Genomic DNA, 19,657 nt, shown 5'->3' on the forward strand with positions numbered 1-19,657 from the left:
CTTGTTGAAATCTTATCTTTTTTTGCGTGTAAAATTAATATTTTCAGATTCGAAATTTAACTATTTTGTTGAAACCAGATCAATTTGATTGAAAGATTTCGTCTGTAAAAAATTAGATCTTTGATCAATGTTTTTTTATTTCATTTTTTACAGTCAGGTCATTCGGTACGGAGGACCGCGAAACACAAATTCCGGTTGCACCCCAAAATCAGATCTACGAATACATCCTCTTCCGTGGAACGGACATAAAGGATATTCGAGTAGTTAGCAATGTTAGCTCGATACCCAATGATCCAGCGATCGTTCAGGTAAGATTTTTTTGTTTAGCAATATTTTGTTTAACTGGATTTTATTACTAATTTACTAATAACTTTTTTTAAAATTGCATTTAATATAGTATTTATTTTAATGTGGCCGCACTTTAATAAGGCAACAGTGAAGCTTTGGATTAATAATTTTACGAATTTTAAACCAATTTTCAGGGTTCACAAACCATTCCCTATATTGCTTATTCCTATATACATATTTTTGAATTATCTTGAAATCTTAAAAATATATCAGGGTATTTATAAAGGTTCCGAGAAATTTTGTATAGATTTCATCAATTTTAAGGTATTTTAAAGATCTTAGGGTGTTTTTAAAACTTTTAAGGCATTTTCTTCATGGGCTTTTGATATGAAGTGGTTTAGGAAATTTAAAAAGATTTCAAGGATTAAAAAAAAATTAATTTCTTTGATTTGAAGTGATTTTAAAGGTTTTGAAATATTATAGGATAACAAGTTTTCTAGAATTTCTGAAGGTGTAGAACGATTTAACAGGATGGAATTTTATAATATTTTAGAGCATTTCAAAAAATATATTTATGAGAAGTGAGGTATTTTGTAGGGTTTTAAAGATTTGAGAATATTTCGAATTCTCTTGAATTTTATGAATTCCCTAGAAGTGTTTTAATTAACTTGAATTTCTATATATTTACTTTTTTCTACTTAATTCAATGGATTTTTTTTTAATTCAAATTTTTTTTGATTTAATTCATCCTGAGGATCAATTGATAAAATGATTAAAGGATTTGAAATAAAAATGTTAAAAATTCAGAGAAGTGCAAAGGATTTAAACTAATTTGGATTATTTAAAATATTACAAAGAATTTTTTTTATTGATTTCAGTAATTTAATGGGATTTCAAAGGATTTGAAATACTTGAAGATGTTGTAACAGATTTTCAGGCGTTTTCAAATTATTTAAAAAGTTTCCAGGGCTTTCAAAAGATATCAAAGGATTCGAAATATTTTAGCAAATTTTAAAAGATTCCCACAAATTTTGTATTTATTTCAGTATTTAAGGCTTTCAAAGACTGAAATATTTTAGGGTATTTTAACAGTTTCCAAGGCATTTTGAAGAGATTTAAACAATTTCCAGTCATTTCCGGTGGTTTTAACAATTTTAGGGGATTTTAATATTTTAATCGATTTCAAAGAATTTTTCACCAGACGTGAGGGATTTCGTAGGGGTTCGAAGATTTTATGAGATTTGCAAATATTTTTTTAGAATTCTTTTTGAATTTGCCCTGAATTCTGATTAATTTATCCTAAATACTTTTAAACTCTTTTCAATTCTTCTAAATTCACTCAATTCTACACAATTAAATTAATTTTTCCAGATTTTTTAACTGTTTTTAATCCACTTGTTTGGTTTTTAAATTCTGCTCGATTAAAAGAAAATGAATTTCTTCTCATTTCTGTTAAATTTCTCTAAATTCACTCAAAATTTACTGTAATTAATCAAATTTTTTTTCGATGTTCAATATTGTTATAATTCAGTTGAATTCTTTTGAATTTATCTTGAATTGTTTTGTAATCATTAGTCACTTCTTGTGTCAGAAGTTAGTAGAGTTCTGAAGATTCAAATTATTTCTTTGGAATTCTCTTGAAATTTTTAATTTACTTGAATCCTTCTAAATTCTACTTAATTCAGTAATTTTTTTAGTTTTTAAAACTTTATTTAATTGATCCTGAAGTCTATTAAATTCCTATATTTTTTTTAATATTGGGAAATAATTGCCTTTTTAATATTTTTCTGCAAACTCTATAATTTTTTATAGTAAAAAAATTGTTATATAAATAATTGTAAAGATTTTAAACAAACTTTTTTAATATTGTAGGGGTTTTAAAAAGTTTAGGAAAACTAAAAAAAAATCCATAAAATTCCTGGGAAAATCTCAAACCATTTTTTATTTTGAAATCTGAATTTTAAGAGAAAATTTCAAATTTTTTAAAACAGAATGTCGATTTTTGAAAGGTTGATCCTTTTGTTCTAGAATTGGCCTGTAATTCAATCCTTCTAAATGCACTCAATTCTACCTAATTCAGTGAATTTTTTGAATTTTTAAAAGTGTTTACTTAATTGATCCTGAAATCTATTAACCTCTACTTGAATTCCTAGGCATTTCATCAAATTTCTTTTAATTTTTCTAAGCTTATTTCAATGTTACAGAATTCAATGAAGTTTCTTTAAATTGTTTCAAATTAATTTGATTTTTTTTATTTCCCTTGAATTTTTATGAATTTCATCGACTTATTATCGTTTATCTTAAATTTCTGTAAATTCGTTCTAGTTGTACGGAAATTAATGGATTTTTTACCTTTAAAAATTGTTTGAAATTCATTTGAATTCTTTTTAATGTAACAGTTATTTTTCTGAAATCTTCCTAATTTATCATGAATTTGTTACCCTTTGAGCGCCAAAAAAGTACCCTTTGGCCCCTAGATTTTATGCTATAGAGATTGTGAAGCCTGAATTTATAATCATTTTTTTTTCCCGTTGTCAGTACAAAATTGAATGACAATGACTTTAGATTTTACGTGTTTATAAATAACAGACAGATAAGCAACACCTGATTGAAGTTTCACTCACAAATTTCCTGTTGTTGTTATTCACTATTCACTCAAATTAAGAATCATTTAGCCCTTTTAGCTGTAGCTTAATTTAAAAGCTTTAGAAAAGGACATACATTTTGTTCCGATCAATAACAAACAATTTGATTGTTTAAATGCAAGTTGTCGAACCCATATTTTTTTATTATATTAATGTTTCTTCGTTCGAAGCACCTTTTCGAGAGAAAAATGTGGAATTTTTTTTTTACAAAATCAGGGTTTATTAATTTTAATTCCTAGTGGATTCTATGAAAAGTGTAATTTTCTATTTTGGGCCCTTAAAACACTAATTAATCGGGTAGTTTTGGCATGTAATCCAAAATTTCACAAAAATTAATTTAAACAAAATTTGCTTATGTTTGTTTTTCAATCTTTGATGGACATTTTTTTTTACAAATAAGTATAAAAAACTTGAACCATTTTTGCAGGAAAATATAAATAAATCAATCAATTTTTCAATCCAAAAACTTAGTCTTTTGCGATGATAAAATATTAAAAATATTTAAACTACAATAAAATATAACTTTATACCCAAACAAAATACAAATATCGCCAAAATAGGCAGAAATACTATTTTCCTGTAATTTTGCTTTTAATTTAGTGTATTCGTTTGGAAAAAAATTACCACCAGGATTGAAAAAAATTGTGTTTTTTTTTTGTTTAAATTAATTTGTTGTAAAATTTTAAATAACAAACGAATCTTCATTGGATAAAAATTCCAATGTTTGTATGACAATTACACTATTTTGTTGAAAATACATACTTTTTTGGTTAAAAACTCCACAGTTTTATTGGAAATTTAACTATTTCTTAGTAAATTCACTTTTTGATTATAATTTATATTTTGGTGTTGAAAAACGAACTTAATTGTTTCTCGGTGAAAGTTAAACATAAAAAAATGGTGTCGTTTTTTATTAAAAATTCATCTGTTTTAGTAAAAAAATGCTATCTTTCTTTAATAAAATAAAAAATACAACTATTTGGTAGAAAATTCAACTATTTTGTTATATTTTCATTATTTTTGGTTGAAAAAAATTCGTTTGCTTGGAATTCAAATTTTTTTTGTGCACATTTTTTGTTTGTTAAAAAAATTTATATTTAGACCTTGATAGGTCAACGCGAATCTTTTTTGGATGGAAATTCAACTACATTGAGAATTTTTTAAAATAAAAATTCATCTGGTTTAAGAGAAATTTCATCTTTTTTGGATATAAATGCAACTATTTAGTAGAGTATTCAACAATTTGGTTAAAAAGCCATTTTTGTTGGTAAAAATTAGTCTTTTTGGTATGAAAATTCCATATTTTTTTCATAGAAAGTTATTTCTTGTTTAAAAATTTCTATTTTGTTTGTGAAAAGTTAATTGAAATCTTTTTTATCAGAAAATTCAACTATTTAAAAAGAATTTATCTTTCAGATTTGAAAAATCATCCATTATAGTAAAAGTATCACTTTTCAAATGAAAATGCAACTTTTTAGTTAAAAGTTCTTCTTCTTTGTTTGATTCAATTATTTTGTTTGAAGGATTTGGTTGATTTACTTTGTTAACAAATCATTTTTTAGTTCTTAAAGATTCATATTTTTATGTAAAAATTTATTAAAAAATTTAATTTGATTATGTTTGATTTTCAATCTTTGATGGATATTTTTTTACAAATACTATTTTCCTGGAATTTTGCTTTTAATTAAGTGTATTTATTTGGAAAAAGATTTTCACCAGGGATTGAAAAAAGTTCAATTTTTCTAAAGTAATTTTTTGTGCAATTTTGAATAACAAGCAAAAGCAACGCAATTTGGGGGTTTATGAGTAAAAAATTGCAGTTTGTATTTTTCACAGAGCCGACCAGTAAGTAAAATTAAAAATGCCCACTGACTTTAGAAAAATAATAAAAGATTTTCTTGATTTTTTTTTTACGTTTTTTTATTTTTCTCGAAAAGGGAAAAAATTAACAGAAGAAAAAAGACGTATTTTGTTGAGATCCACATCTTCAATTAAAACTATGTCTATACAACCTATGGTTTTGAGGCAAATAAAAAAACACGTTTACTTCATAATTTTGTATTTTGATTGTGAACAAATTTTACAGTTGCTTTTCAGGTAAAATGGAAAATAGCACTCGGGGCCTTTACTTTTCTGAAATTTCTAATTTACGTTACGGTTTTAGTTTGCATCCGCAAATTAAAAGGTATTACATTTGGAAATATTCATAATAAAAACGTCCCAAATTTAAGTTTTTTTTTTAGTTTTAAGTTTAAGTTGAACTTATAAGATTTTGTATGACTGTTGTCCGTAAAAATGTTAATATAAATTTAGATTAAAAGCAATATTTTTTGCATTAAAATTATTTATCGGCTAGGCTGTAAGATTGTTTTTATACCTGAAAGAAAAGTGCATAACTATCAGTTAAAGAGGAAGAAATGCAAAAATGTTTGTGACATTTAACGAGATTTCCAAAGCTTTTTATGGATTTCAAGAGATTACAACAAAAGCTTTATTTCAAGGGGTTTTGAAATATTTCAAAAAACGTCATTAGATTTCAAAGGATTTCAAGAAATACGAAAGCATCTTCAAGGACCTCAGGTTATTTTAATTAGGTATTTAACAAAAAAATTACGGAAATTTGAGATTATTAACATGTTTTAAGGGAACAAACAAATTTTTAATGGATTTTCATAGGATTTTGAAGATTTCAAGTCAGGGTGTCTAGCGACCATAAAAACCTGGAAATCTCCTTGAATTTTTCACGAGAATCTTGAATTAATTTTTTCCATCCTTTTGAAACCATTATTTTATTGAAATACGAAAAGTAATTCCAACCTTTAGTCTATTATGAAAAAAACATCTCATTTAGAAGAAGTCTTTCTACAGAAAGTTTTTCATTTTTCAATATGTAATTCATCTTTTACTCATTAATCATTACAGTATAAATAAGAGATTTCTAAGCATTTTTTGTAGACTTTACCAATTGTTTTATAGATTGCCATGAATAGACTTTAATATTATAGAATAATTCTATAAGTTTTTTTATTTCATCTTCGCTAATATAGAATGATAAAGTATACATTTTTGGTGTTATTTAACCAATTATTACTAGAGAATTCAAAAGGTTTCAAAGTAGTTCGAGGGGTTTAAAGCATTTAAAAGGATTTTGAACATTTCACAAAGATTTCCAAAATTTGAATAAGGCGCGTACACTAGAATAAAAATATTTCAGAACAATTTCACAAACTGGCAAAATATTTAAAGAAAAGAAAAAATTAAAAAAGAATCTTGCGGTTTTAAGATTTTTTTTTAATTTGCACGATTTTCTAAAAAGTGTAAGAAAAATTACATTCCTTTTGAAAAAAGGATTTTATCTTTTTTAAATTAAAATAATTTAACTTATAATTTAAGAAATTGTTTAAAATAATATAATTTTAAAAATTTTGAAGTTCATTGATTCTTTAACTTAGAGCATTAAAAATGATAAGGGGGGTTTATATTTTTAGAATTCAATCTGAATCTTTGCACTCATTAATGTATAAAAGTGAACAATTCTAAATTTTGCATTTCGTCTGCATTTTATTTAAAATTGTTCATTTAAAAATGGTTGGTATCTTCCATTGTTTATGTGTACATTATTGAGTTTTGGAATAAGAAATTTTCAAATTAAAAAACCCTTTTCTAATTCAATTTCAAAAGTGTAAAATTAAGGAGTTTAAGTGCTTTAATTTTTAAATATTATTGACCGTGACAAATTGTTGTGAACCCGGAAATGACTGGGGATTTTTTTCTTCGATTAAAACGGCCATCCTGAAAATAAAAAAAAATTAAATTTTTGGAAAGACGACAGAAGTTACAAAAAATGACCGGGAATTTTTTGAGACTGGGAAAAACCGTAAAATGGCAGTGATTTTTTTTTGACCGGGAATTTTACACATTTGTAGAAGAAAAATCTATCCAGGTTCGATTTCAACAGTTTTTAAATAATTAGTTGAATTTTTCTGTTTTTCAATTATGCTATTATTTAGTTTATAATGCGTAATTCAAATTTTTGTTACTTTAAAAATTTTCCATTTAAAATTTTCATTTCTAAGCTTACATTTTTAATTTAAAGAATTTTTAAATGCTTTCTTAAAGACTTGAACAAATAAAAAATAAAAGCCTTTGATGTTGAAAAATTTGGATCAAAAACATTTTTATTTAATAAATAAGTCATTTTTTTTCTAAATTTATGTGTACTTTAAATGTCTTAGTCATTAAACAAATGTGAAGGTGTGACTGAAAGTTTATAAACTGTTTTCAACTTAAAAATAACTTTATAATAATATATTCTTAATTAAAGGATTTTGATAAATTAAAAATATTGTTTCAGTCTGAAATATTCAATTTTTAACCCATTTAATTTAAAATTTTTAATTAAAAAAAAAGATTAATTATGGAATATTTAGCAATATTTGAATTTTTATTTAAGGCAAGTAAATTGAAACCAAATATTTAAAAGTAAAGAATCTTTAACTGAATTGTTTGACATAAAAAACCTGGAATCGTTAAAATTTCGAAGAGCCTTTAAACTTTGAACGTTTCAATTTTAATTGTTGTATTTGAAAAATGCTTAATTTGTAACTGCAATTTTTTAATTTTGATGTATAATTTACAAATAGAGATTCGTAGAAAAAAATTTAAGAAATTCTAAGAGATATATAGGAGTTTTAAAAAAATTAAAAATTATCATGCAAATTTTAGAAAGTTCTCTTAAAATCTTCTAGTATATTTTTTGAAAAATTTGTTAAAATCTTTGAAACATTTTTTAAATATTCTCTTAAAATAATGTTTCAAAATGAAGTTATCTTTAATTTACCTAAGAATCTTAAGAAAATGTTTTTATTCTTTTGAAGCCTTTCACAATTCTTGAAAAGAATCTAATTTTTTTGTTTAAGCGCTTTTTTTCTGGAATAATAAATATTTTGTCTTAAAAATTTGGGAAATGATAGCGAACATGCTAACGGACGTCCCCATACACTTTTTTTGTGTTTTTTTATCAAAAAATTTTGATATTGCTAACAACGTGCGTGTCTATTTCGGGGTTATGTGGATACAATTCACCCGAGCGTTACTTCCAAACTACACAATATTTTTGGCCGAAAACTTTGGATTTACAAATAAACATAGTAACTAATCTCTCGGAACTATCCTTGTTTGCAGGCAATCAAAAAAGTTTATTTAATTAATAATTTCCAGATTATCGGAAAGGCAGAGATGAAAAACGACGTAACCTCAAAATAATACATATGCATACAATTTTTATTTAGCACAATAAATTTTTTTTGATATTATCCCTCAAAAAAGAGTCCGGGGACGTCCTTTATGATATTTTATAGCATCTCCGAATTCAGTTTTTAAACATTTTCATTGTTGTGAAAAAAAGCCGGGGAAATTGTAAGTATCACATGCCCTTAAAATCTGCGAAAATCTACATTTTGTTTTATATTAGGCTATCATTTCAAGTTTTACATTAAGTTTGAATCTTTTCAAAACTTCTACATATCTCTTAAAATTACTCAAATTCCTCCTATAAATAATAAATGTTCAATTGTTATTTATGCATCCAAATTTGTAAAGAAATTTTTTCTAAAATTTACAGGATTTCCTGAAAATTGTAAAAAAAAAATCAATTAATTTTGATTGATATTTAGAAGTTCTGAAAAAACTTACAAAATAATTTTAAATTTAAAACAACTTCTAGATTTCTCAAGATTTTGAAATGAAATTTTGAAACTTTCCAAAGATACTTAAAGTATTTAAAAAGAAAATAATTGAATTTCTAATTATTTAATATTTGATGTTTCTAGCTTAAAGTTGCTTAAAATTAAATAATTTAAAAAATTTTAAAGTTCATTGATTGATTTTTGAATTTAGAGCATTGAAAATGATAACGTGGTTTTATATTTTTTTTTTATATTGAAAAATGTTAGTACCTTCAATTTTATACGCGTAAATTATTGCGCATTTGAATACAACATTTTTAAATTAAAAACTTTTAAATTTCAATTTTAAAAGTTCAAAATTTAACAGTTCCACTTTGAGTGCTTTCATTTGCAGCTCAGTTTTCATTATCTCAAGTGGAAATTTTGTAAGATTTAGTATTATATTTTTTAAATTTCATTGACCGTCTAAAATGTTTGCGAACCGGAAATTTATTTCGTCGATTAAAACGGCCACCCTGATACTTCCATGTTTTACTACATTCTCATCATTTATGATTGAGAAAGAATTAAAATTTCCTGAAATTTGACACCGCAACGCTCAAATGGCTAACCAAACTACGCAAAATACGAAAAAGTTTCACTTTTATTGCTTTAATTTGTAGTTTAATTTTTATTACTTGAAATGGAAAAATATTTAGCTTTAAATTTTTTAATACTATTGACCGTGAAATTTATTTTGCAAACCGTGATTTTTTTTCTTTGATTGAAACGGCTATCCTGTAAATGCTTTTTGGAGCATCAATTTGTTGAATTCTGAGTTATCTTGATTAAAAATGGTTGGAATTGACCCGTTTAGATGACAGTGCAGGCGTCCATGGGCCAGCAGTCGTATCAACCGCAACCTGGCTATGGTCATCCAATGATGGGACAGATGGGACCAATGGGAGCTCAATATGGAGCACCGTACGGTATGCCTATGGGGGCAATGGGTCCAGTGATGGGAATTCCAACCAGGGACCCACGCGGACCAATGAACAAACAGCCAAGTGAGTTGGGCTTGGGCCCTACCGATCCAAACGCCATCACTATACCAAACTCGCAACCGGTGGCCAATGTTGACCCAATATCAAAAGATCGAACTGTGGAAGATGGTAAAACTGTTTTTGCTATGAACTATTATCGGCCAATGGCATGCCTGCTGCTTGTTCCTTGGTAACGCTTTTTAAATACTTTTTCTACTTTCACAATTGCTTATCGCCAACTAAAATTCTTTCCCAGTATTACATCAGGGATTGTTAAAAAAAAAAAAAAAAAACTTTCTCCTGAAGATTATCTTTTTAATTATAAACGTTGAGGTATTGTTTAAAATTCATATTTTGTTGCTAAAAAGTCAACTGAAATCTTTTTTCGATGAAAACTATTTTTTCTGAAAATTTGTCATTTTAATTGTAAAATTCACCTCTTTTAGTAGAATTTTCAGTTTAATTGGACAAAAATACAACTGTTTGGTTGCAAAATTTTAATAATCTTGTTAAAAAGTCATACGTTTTGGTTAAAAATTCCACTATTTGGCAGAAAATTAAATTTTTTACAATTCTCATTTTGGGGTTGGCAAGTAGACTGGAATATTTTTTGGATAAAAATTTAACTATTTTTTTGGAATTTCTTTTTTAATTCATCTGTTTTAAAAGAAATTTCGCCCTTGTGGTATAAAAATGCAACTATTTGGTATTAAATTTAATAATTTGGTTGAAGTCGTACTTTTAAAAAAATTAAGTTGTTAAAAAACTTTAGACTTTTTGTTTAAATGTAATATTTCTGCGTTGAAAAGAGAACTGAAATGATTTCTGAATGAAGGTTCATCTTTTTTTGGATTTTTTTTTTTAATTAAAAATTCAGATATTTTTAGAGAAATTCTATCTTTATTGGATACAAGTGCAAACGTTTGTTTGGCAATTAAACTATTTTGTTATATTTTCATTATTTTTGATTGAAAAAAAATCGTTTTTTTTTAATTCAAATTTTTTTTGTAGAAATTAATTTTTTTGTTAAAAACTTCATATTTTGATCTTGAAAAGTCAACTGGAATCTTTTTTGGATGGAAATTCAACTATATTGAAAATTTTTTTACCGGAAATTAATACTTTTAATTAAAAATCAGTATATTTTGAAGGTTCACAATTTTGATAACAATTTTAATTTACGTCAGGGTTTTACAACAAAAACTGTTATATTTAAACAAAAATAATTATAGTTCGAACAAGATGTACCGTTTTTAACAGTTTCAGATTATATTAATATTTTTAATAAGAAATCTGACATTTGAAATCAAATTCATTAGATTTTGAAGAAATTTAAAGTTCTGAACAATTTTCTGTTACGTTGTGTTAGTTTTTTTCGTAAAGAATGATTAGTTTTTTAAATAAACAATTAGATTTGAAAGAATATTTACAATTTTTGAACATCTTCAGGTTATGTTGGTGTGTGTGCGAAATTTTAATTTCAAAATAATTAAATTTGTAAGAAGATTCATAATTTTTTCACAATTTTAGGTTATGTTATTGTTTGACTTTCAAAAATTGGTATTTTCAAATTAAAAAAAATATATATTTCCACAAGATTTTTAATATTTTCATAATGTTGGATTGTGTTGGTGTTTTTCGACGGAAATTGGTTATTTCAATTAAAAAAAAATTCTATTTCAAAAAAGATTTACAGCTTTTAAAAAATTTTAGGTTATGTTGATGTTTTACACCGGGAATCGGTATTTTTAATTAGCTGATGCTCTCGTTTTTATAAGATGATTTACAATCTTAAATACATTTCTTCATGTTCAGTTAGTATTTTTGTTGTTAAATTTATTATTGTTAACAACAAAAATCATTTTTTTACAAAGAGTACGTGCAATTTTTAAAAAATGACACGATATTTTATACCAGAAATCAATTATTTCAAACAAAAATTATGATTTGCCTTCCAAAACTAAATGTTGTCAAAAAACTGTAGGTTTGTGTTAGCGTTATTTGTCTAAAATTGGCTATTTTTAATTTTTAAAAATCATTGAATTTAAAAGGATATTTGCTAAAATCATTAAAATTTCAACAAGATTAAAAATTTTAACAACTTTGGACTATCTTAGTGTTTTTTTTTTTTTTAGAAAATGGGAAATTTTAATTAAGGAAAAAATTATATTTAAAAAAAAGTTTGATGGCTTTTTAACAATTTTAGATTCTGTTGGTGTGTGTGTGAAATTTTAATTTAAAAACCATTAAATTTAAAAAAAGTTTATAATTTTTTAACAATTTTAGGACACGTTGTTCTTTTACTTCGAAATTTCGTGTTTTCATATAAAAATGATATTTTTTAACAACAATTTAACGGTTTGATTGTCTATAGGAAATGTTAAATATTCGTGTTGAAGTTAAAATATAAATTTTCATCAGTTATCCAAAATTTTGTCCTTGCTTCACTATTATTTTATATTATAGATTCTATAAAATACAAATATTTTGCACTAATAATTTCATATTTCAACTAAAAAATTGTACTGAATTTGTTAATTTTGGGCCATTACCTGTAAACAGAAGATTAAAAAAAATCTAATTCGTCAATCTACTGTGAAAGAATTTTAGTCTGCAATAAAATTTTAGTTATTTTGCGTGCTTTGCAAAGTAATTTTTTTGGCTGGGCTTTCTTAAAAAAAAAAAAGATCCTCAGAGGTGGTTTTTTGTAATTAACAGAAGACTGAAAGCACACATTCAAGTGAAATAGTTAATTTTGTATTATTCTATCTCGTAGATCACATTTTCAAAATGGACCCTATAAACGTTGTTTAATTTCTGTTTTTTAAATACTTTTATTTTTATATTCTCCTAATTAGATTAATCGTTTTTATTGAGTAGACTATTTAATTTCTTCAGTAATATTTTTACTATTCTTATATTTTGGTGAAAGAAGTTTTTGTAGCTTAATTATTTACACGTAAACACAAAAAAAACTAACTTAATTGTTAGTAACAATACTACTGCATGCTTTTTTTTTGTAATTTGGAAACTGAATAGAACATTGATTAATAAAATAATTGATCGATTAGGGATTTAAAAGAAAATATTTAATTTTCTTTTATTTAATGTGCATTCATGAAAAAACTGGTTTTGAGAGTGATTCTAATTTGTTTGTTACTCCTTTCTGCTTTTCAGGGCAATTATGCTTCATTAATATTTTTAAAAAATGCTTCTATTTTACGCTTAAAATGCTTAAAGCTTATTTTATTTGCACTTAGTTTAAGAGCTTTAGTATTAATTTTATATTGTGACTATAGTAATGTTCTAATGTTGAATTATTTAACACAGAAAATGAAGGTAAAGCAAAATTAAAATTACAACAGAAACCTGTTTTTTCTTCTTCAATTTGAATGCGCTTCCAGTGGCTTTAATTTTGGAACATTACTCTCGTCACATCTATTTTAATTATTATTTTAATTAGTCCTAAATCTGAGGACTTCTTTTTCTAATTTTACACTTATTTATTGTGGCTGTCCACAATATCCAAAAATAAGTTTCACCACAAAATTTCAATCTCTAGTATTTATTTTTAATTATGCACCTTTATTTCTTTTTCGATTTTCTCAGTTTTTAGTTGAGAATAATTAATGTTTTCTGTTTATTTTTCAACTTGATCTGATGCATGGAAATGTAATTCTGAACTTTCTGTAGTTTCACGCTGAATATTTGCTTTCATCTGCTGCACAGTCAGTTGCCATGAGCAAAATGCAGTGAATCGATATAAAATAGCAAGAACAGTTGAATTAGGTGTGGGCATAATTTTTATTTGTTGACAATTTTATTTGGTTATGTGGATTAGGGTGATATTCAAAAGTCTCCCAAATTTGGAAAGTGCCAATCTGTTTGTGAAAATTCTTGTGTTTTTTTTTGTTGAAATAATAAATCCGTAAAAGAATTTAATCCAGTGGGATGAAAACCTTCGTCGAGGTGAAGTGTTAAACTCTTGTCTTTGTTGCTTTTTGTGTTTACAACAAAAAGTTTACGAACATATTAATCTAATTATTTATAACAAATTTAATTGTGTTGCCTGATTTTATACAGTAATTTTTAGATATATTTTCTACGTAATTTACTTTTTTTTAAAATTATAATTAGGGCTTTCATTGTACATATAGAGGGTGGCCACCCACCCGGGAGAACCGGGATAAATCCGGGAGAGAAATACTATACCAGGAGATTTTCCGTTTATTTCATAATCAACGCATTTTGTAATTATTGAAAGTTCCCAACTAGAAAGTATATAATTTTCAAAGTGTTTCGGATCATTAAACTGTAAAGTTTCACAATAATTCTCGCAAGTATTTAAAATTTTGCAATTTGGAATGGTGAAAATGACAGTGACTTTTAATTTGACAAAATTACATCTTTTAGTAAAAAAATTTTATCCAGTCCTTTTAAATGTCACTTGATACTACATGATATGATACTTAATAAAAATATATTTATAGTCTCTAAAATTTCTATAATTTTAAGTTACAATTATATTTTGAATGTTCAAGTCAAACAGTTTAATCTTTGAGGCCTTGAAACTAAAGTTTTTTCTTAAATTAATTTTGGAGATTTTTAATTTTAAATTTCGAAATATTGTAGTTTCAAATTCAAATATTCAAAATTTTAGGATTATTTCGATAGTAAATATTAAAAAATTTGATATTAAAAGCCTTAATGACAGTTTTGAATATAATAATTTTAGATGTCAATATAAAGCAATTTCGAATTTAAAAGTATAAAATTGGACAATTTCAAAAATAGAAATCATAGCAACATTTTCTTGTATTCTTTATCCTAATTTTTAGTTTTCAATGTAAAATCTTAAAATGGTCCGGAAGATTAAAAAAAAAAGTAATTCCAAATTGAAAAATATTTTATATTCTAAACAGAGTTCTGAATTTTTAATTTTTTCCTTTCGTAGGTTTTAATTTTGCAATTAGAATTGAAATGTTTAACAGGGTGGTCGCTGGACCAGGAAATGACCGGGAATTTTGTAAAACCAGGAAATGACAGTGAACTTTTTTTACCGTGAATTTTACAAATTTGTAGAAGAAAAATCTTTCCACGTTCGATTTCAAAAGTTTTAAAATAATTAGTTGAATTTTTATGTTTTTCAATTATGCTATTGTTTAACCGATATTGCGTAATTCAAAATTTTCCGTTAAAAATTTTTATTTTTAAGCTTAAATTTTTTTTAATTTAATGAATTTTTAAATGCTTTCTTAAAGATTTGAAAAAATAAAAATAAAAACCTTTGATGTTATACATTTTGGATACAAAACATTTTTATTTAATAAATAAATCATTTTTTAAAATTTATCTTTACTTTAAGTAATAAAAAGTGAACAAAAACGATTTGACAAAACGATTTTAAACCTTTTCAAAATTTAACTATTTTCAACTTAAAGATAATTTCGCAATAATATATTCTTAATTAAAGGATTTTATTACATTTAAAATATTGTTTCATCTAAAATATTCAATTTTTAACCCATTCAATTTGAAATTTTTAATTAAAAGAAAATATTCATTATTGAATATTTAGCAATGCTTGAATTTTTATTTAAGACAAGGAAATTGAAACTAAATATTTACAAGTAAAAAATCTTTAACTGAATTGTTTGACATAGAAAACCTGGAATCGTTAAAATTTCGAAGAGCCTTTAAACTTTGAACGTTACAAATTTTAATTGTTGTATTAGAAAAATGCTTAATTTGTAAGTGAAATTTTTAATTTTTTATGTATAATTTACAAATGAACATTTGTAGAAAAAATTTAAGTAATTTTAAGATAAGTTTAGGGGTTTTAAAAAGTTTAAAAATTATCATGAAAATTATAGAAAGTTTTCTTAAAATCCTCTAGAATCTTTTTTGAAAGTTTTGTTTAAATCTTTGAAAAAGTTTTTAAATATTCTCTTAAAATAATTTTTCAAAATAGAAAGTTATTTTTAATTTTCCTAAGAATCTTAAGACATTTAAAAAAATTTTTTAAGCCTTTCACAATTCTTGAAAAAAATATAATTTTTTTGTTTAAAATCTGCGAAAATCAACATTTTGTTTTATATTAGGCTATCATTTCAAGATTTACATTAATCCATTAACGACCAAAGCTATCAATTTTACAACATGAGTTTGACAAAATGCAAAAATGTTCCAAAAACTGATTTTTTCCATCATATTTGTTTTTCTCAAAAACTTGAAAGTTTAAAAAAAAAGTTCCATGGAATAAAAATGTCTTGAAATTAACCATCGAACACTGAAATTTTTTGATATTTTTTAGAATTTTTTTTTGATTTTTCAAGAAATCAAAAATTTGAAATTTCAAAAAAAAAAAAAATTCCAAAAATAAAAATGTCTTAGAATTAGGCGAAGAATATTCTTGAATTTTTTCAGATTTTTTTTGAAAAATAAAAAAAAAATGTCTAAAAAATCTGAACAAATTCCATAGTGTTCTGTGGTTAATTTCAAGACATTTTTAATCTATGGAACTCTTTTTTAAACTTTGAAGTTTTTGAGAAAAACAACGATGATGAAAAAAAAAACGGTTTTTGGGACATTTTTGCATTTTGTCTGCCATTTTGGAAGAAAAAACCTATATATATATAAATTTTCTGTTAAAGTTGAAGAATTTTGTGCACCGATGGTTGAAGAAATTTTAAGATATTATCGCGTTTTATGTCTGAAAAACAATGATAAAAATAAAAAAAATCGAACATTTTTCACGATTTTTATATGCAAAAACCCCGCCATATTTAATTTTGAAGTCAAAATATTCGAATTTTGACGACGGATTCGAATTTAGCTCACCCAAAAACATAAGGAACAGTACTTTTGATCTATTAATTGTTTTGTTATACCCATAAGTTTTGCGGTCAAACTCATGTTATAAAATTGATAGCTTTGTCGTTAATGGGTTAAGTTTGAATCTTTTTAATACTTCTACATATCTCTTAAAACTACTCAAATTTCGTCTACAAATAATAAATGTTCAATTGTTATTTATGCATCCAAATTGTAAAGAAATTTTCTAAAATTTGCAGGATTTTCTGAAAATTGTAGACAACATTCAATTCATTTTGACAGATATTTAGAACTTCTGAAAAAATTTCCAAAATAATTTTAAATTTAAAACAAATTTAAAACAATTTCTAGATTTCTCAAGTTTTTGAAATAAAATCTTAAAGCTTTCCAAGGATGTTTAAACTATTTGAAAAGAAAAGATATGAATTTCTAATTAAGAAGTGTTCATTAAAAATTTTTTCTATTTTTAATATTTGATGTTTCTTGCTTCAAATTTCTTTAAAAATATATAATTTTGAAAATTTTAAAGTTCATTGATTGTTTTTTTAATTTAGACCATTGAAAATGATAACGTGGATTTATATTTCTTTATATTGAAAAATGTTAGTACCTTTAATTTTATACGCGTAAATTATTGAGCATTTTAATACAACATTTTTTAATTAAAAACTTTTAAATTTTAATGTTAAAAGTTCAAAATTTAACAGTTCCACTTTGAGTGCTTTCATTTGCAGCTAAGTTTGTATTATCTCAAGTGGAAAATTGTTTAGCTTTAGTGTTCCGCTTTTTAATTTCATTGACCGTGAAAAAAGTTTGCGAACCGGAAAAAAACCGCAAAATGACCGGGAATTTATTTTGTCGATTAAAACGGCCACTCCGGTTTAAGTTTTGAAAGGTAGCATTAAAAATATAAAAAGTATTAATTTTTAAGCTATTTCAATTTACTTTAAATAATTGAAACTTTAAATGGGTATAGTATAAAAAAGTTTTTGTATCTCAATTTTTGGTGACTAAAATTTTTTCAGTCTTAAAAGAAGTTCGTTTAAGTTTAAGAAAATTTCAAGAATTAAAAAAAATGTTTTAGGAATTATTAAAAGATTTCAAAGAATTTTGAATGGATTTTGATCATTCGAAGGGATTCCAAATGATTTTTAAGATTTTAGAGTTTGAAAAATTATGAGAAATTTTCAAGAACTATAAAATTTTCAAGGGATATCAGAAGATTTTTTAGGATTTGAAATATTTTCGGTGTTTTAAAAAGATTCCGAAGAGTTCTTAATAGATTTCAATAGTTTGAAGGGGTTTCAAAAAACTTTAGTGTATTTTAAAACATTAAAAAGAAAATTCAAAAGTTTTACAAAGTTTCAAACAAATTTCAAAGGTTTTGAAATATTTGAGAGTATTTTAAAAGGTTCCAAGGAATTTTAAGAATAGATTTCAATAATTTCGAATGACTCTTCAAGATTTTAGTGTTTTAAAGAACACCAAGAAATTTTCAAGAGCCTTATAAAATTTCTAACAAAATTTAAAAGGATTTAAAATATTTTAGGGTATTTCAGAAGAATTCAAGATATTTAGATTATAATCCAATCATTTGAATAGTTTAGAAAGTATTTTTAAGATTTGATAGTGCTATAAAAAGTTTCAAGACATTTTAAAGGGTTTCATATATTTTAGGGTATTTTAAATGATTCAAAAAGAGATTTAATAAATTAGAAAATATTCAGTTTCCAAGGATATGAACGATTTTAAGGGATTTAAAAATATTTTCATGGATTTCAACGAATTCATCATTTATTCCGATTATTTTATTTTTAAATATAAATTTTTTATGATTTATCAATAAAATGTTTTTAATTCAAAGTTTGAGGTCTTCCTTTATATTATTTTTTATAATGAATTTGATACATAAATTCATTTATATATTATTTTTATTAATTTTTTTTAGCCATTAAAAGATGTAACCGTGCGGTTGAAACTTTATAAACTATTTTTAACTTAAAAATAACTCCATGATAGTATAGTCGTAATTAAAGGGTTTTTATTACATTTAAAATCTTGTTTAAGTCTAAAATATTAAGTTTTTAACCCATTTAATTTGACATTTTTTAAATTAGAAAAAGCATAAGTATTTAATATTTAGCAACAATTCACAGTAAATTTAAGACGAGTAAATTAAAACCAAATATTTAAAACTAAACAATTTCAGACTGAATTGTTTTACATAGAAAGCTTCGAATATTTAGATTTTAGAAATAACTTTTAAACTTTTAGCGTTACAATTTTAATTGTTCTATTTAAAAAGTGTTTAATTTAGAAGTGAAATTGTTAAATTTTAACGCATAAATAACAATTTAACGCTTATTATTTTTAGAAAAAAATGTGAGTAATTTTAAGAGATATTTAGAAGTTTTAAAAAGAATCAAAATTAATTAAAAACTTGAAATCATTTCAAGTAATTTAAACAAAGTGTTTTAACATTTTTTTTGAGAACTTCTAAATATATTTTAAAATTAATCGAAATTTTCCTACAATTTATGAAAATCCTGCAAATTAAAAATTCCTTAAAATTTTTTCATAATTTTTCAAAGTGAAAAACCATTTTCAATTTTCCTGAGAATCTTAAGAAAATTGTTTATTCTTTTAGAGACTTTCACAGTTCTTAATAAAATTCTACATTTTTTGTTTGAAATCTGCAAAAATCTACATTTTATTTTAAATTCGGCTGTAAATATTTGAAATTATTTCAAGTTCTAAATTTAATTCGAATTTTTTTTGGAACTCTAAATATCTCTTAAAATTACTTTAATATTTTTACAAATAAGAAGTGTTCTATTGTTATTTTTAAATTCAAATTTAATTTTTTTTTATTTGCAGGATTTTCTACAAATTATAAAAAAAATTCAATTCATTTTAAATACATTTAAAAGTTCCGAAAAAAAAATTCAAAACTTATTTTGAATTTTGAAAAATTTTAAACTACTTCTAGATTTCTCAAGATTTTTAAATAAAATTTCCAAAGTTTTAAAGGATGCCTAGATTATATTAAATAAAAATAATTTAAGAACTGTCAAGTTAAAAAAATTATTTTTCAATTTTTAATGTATCTAGCTTAAAATTTCTTAAAATAATATAATTTTGAAAATATTTAAAGTTCATTGCTTGATTCTTCAATCTAGAC

At 24.1% G+C, this 19,657-nt stretch overlaps 1 protein-coding gene across 2 annotated transcripts in view; it reads left to right on the forward strand.

Moving 5' to 3' along the window:
* LOC117175024 (protein LSM14 homolog B) overlaps nt 1–19,657 on the forward strand; it is a 58,433-nt gene that overhangs the window by 10,047 nt on the left and 28,729 nt on the right. Inside the window, exons 2-3 of one of the 2 annotated variants that reach the window (XM_033364532.1) lie at nt 154–308; nt 9,477–9,771. In XM_033364532.1, coding sequence (XP_033220423.1) covers nt 154–308; nt 9,477–9,771 — 450 coding nt within the window. The remainder of the gene's footprint in view (nt 1–153; nt 309–9,476; nt 9,772–19,657) is intronic. The other variant, XM_033364533.1, reaches the window with a different exon arrangement.

Source organism: Belonocnema kinseyi, chromosome 6 (genome assembly GCF_010883055.1).
Source record: "Belonocnema kinseyi isolate 2016_QV_RU_SX_M_011 chromosome 6, B_treatae_v1, whole genome shotgun sequence".
NCBI lineage: Eukaryota > Metazoa > Arthropoda > Insecta > Hymenoptera > Cynipidae > Belonocnema > Belonocnema kinseyi.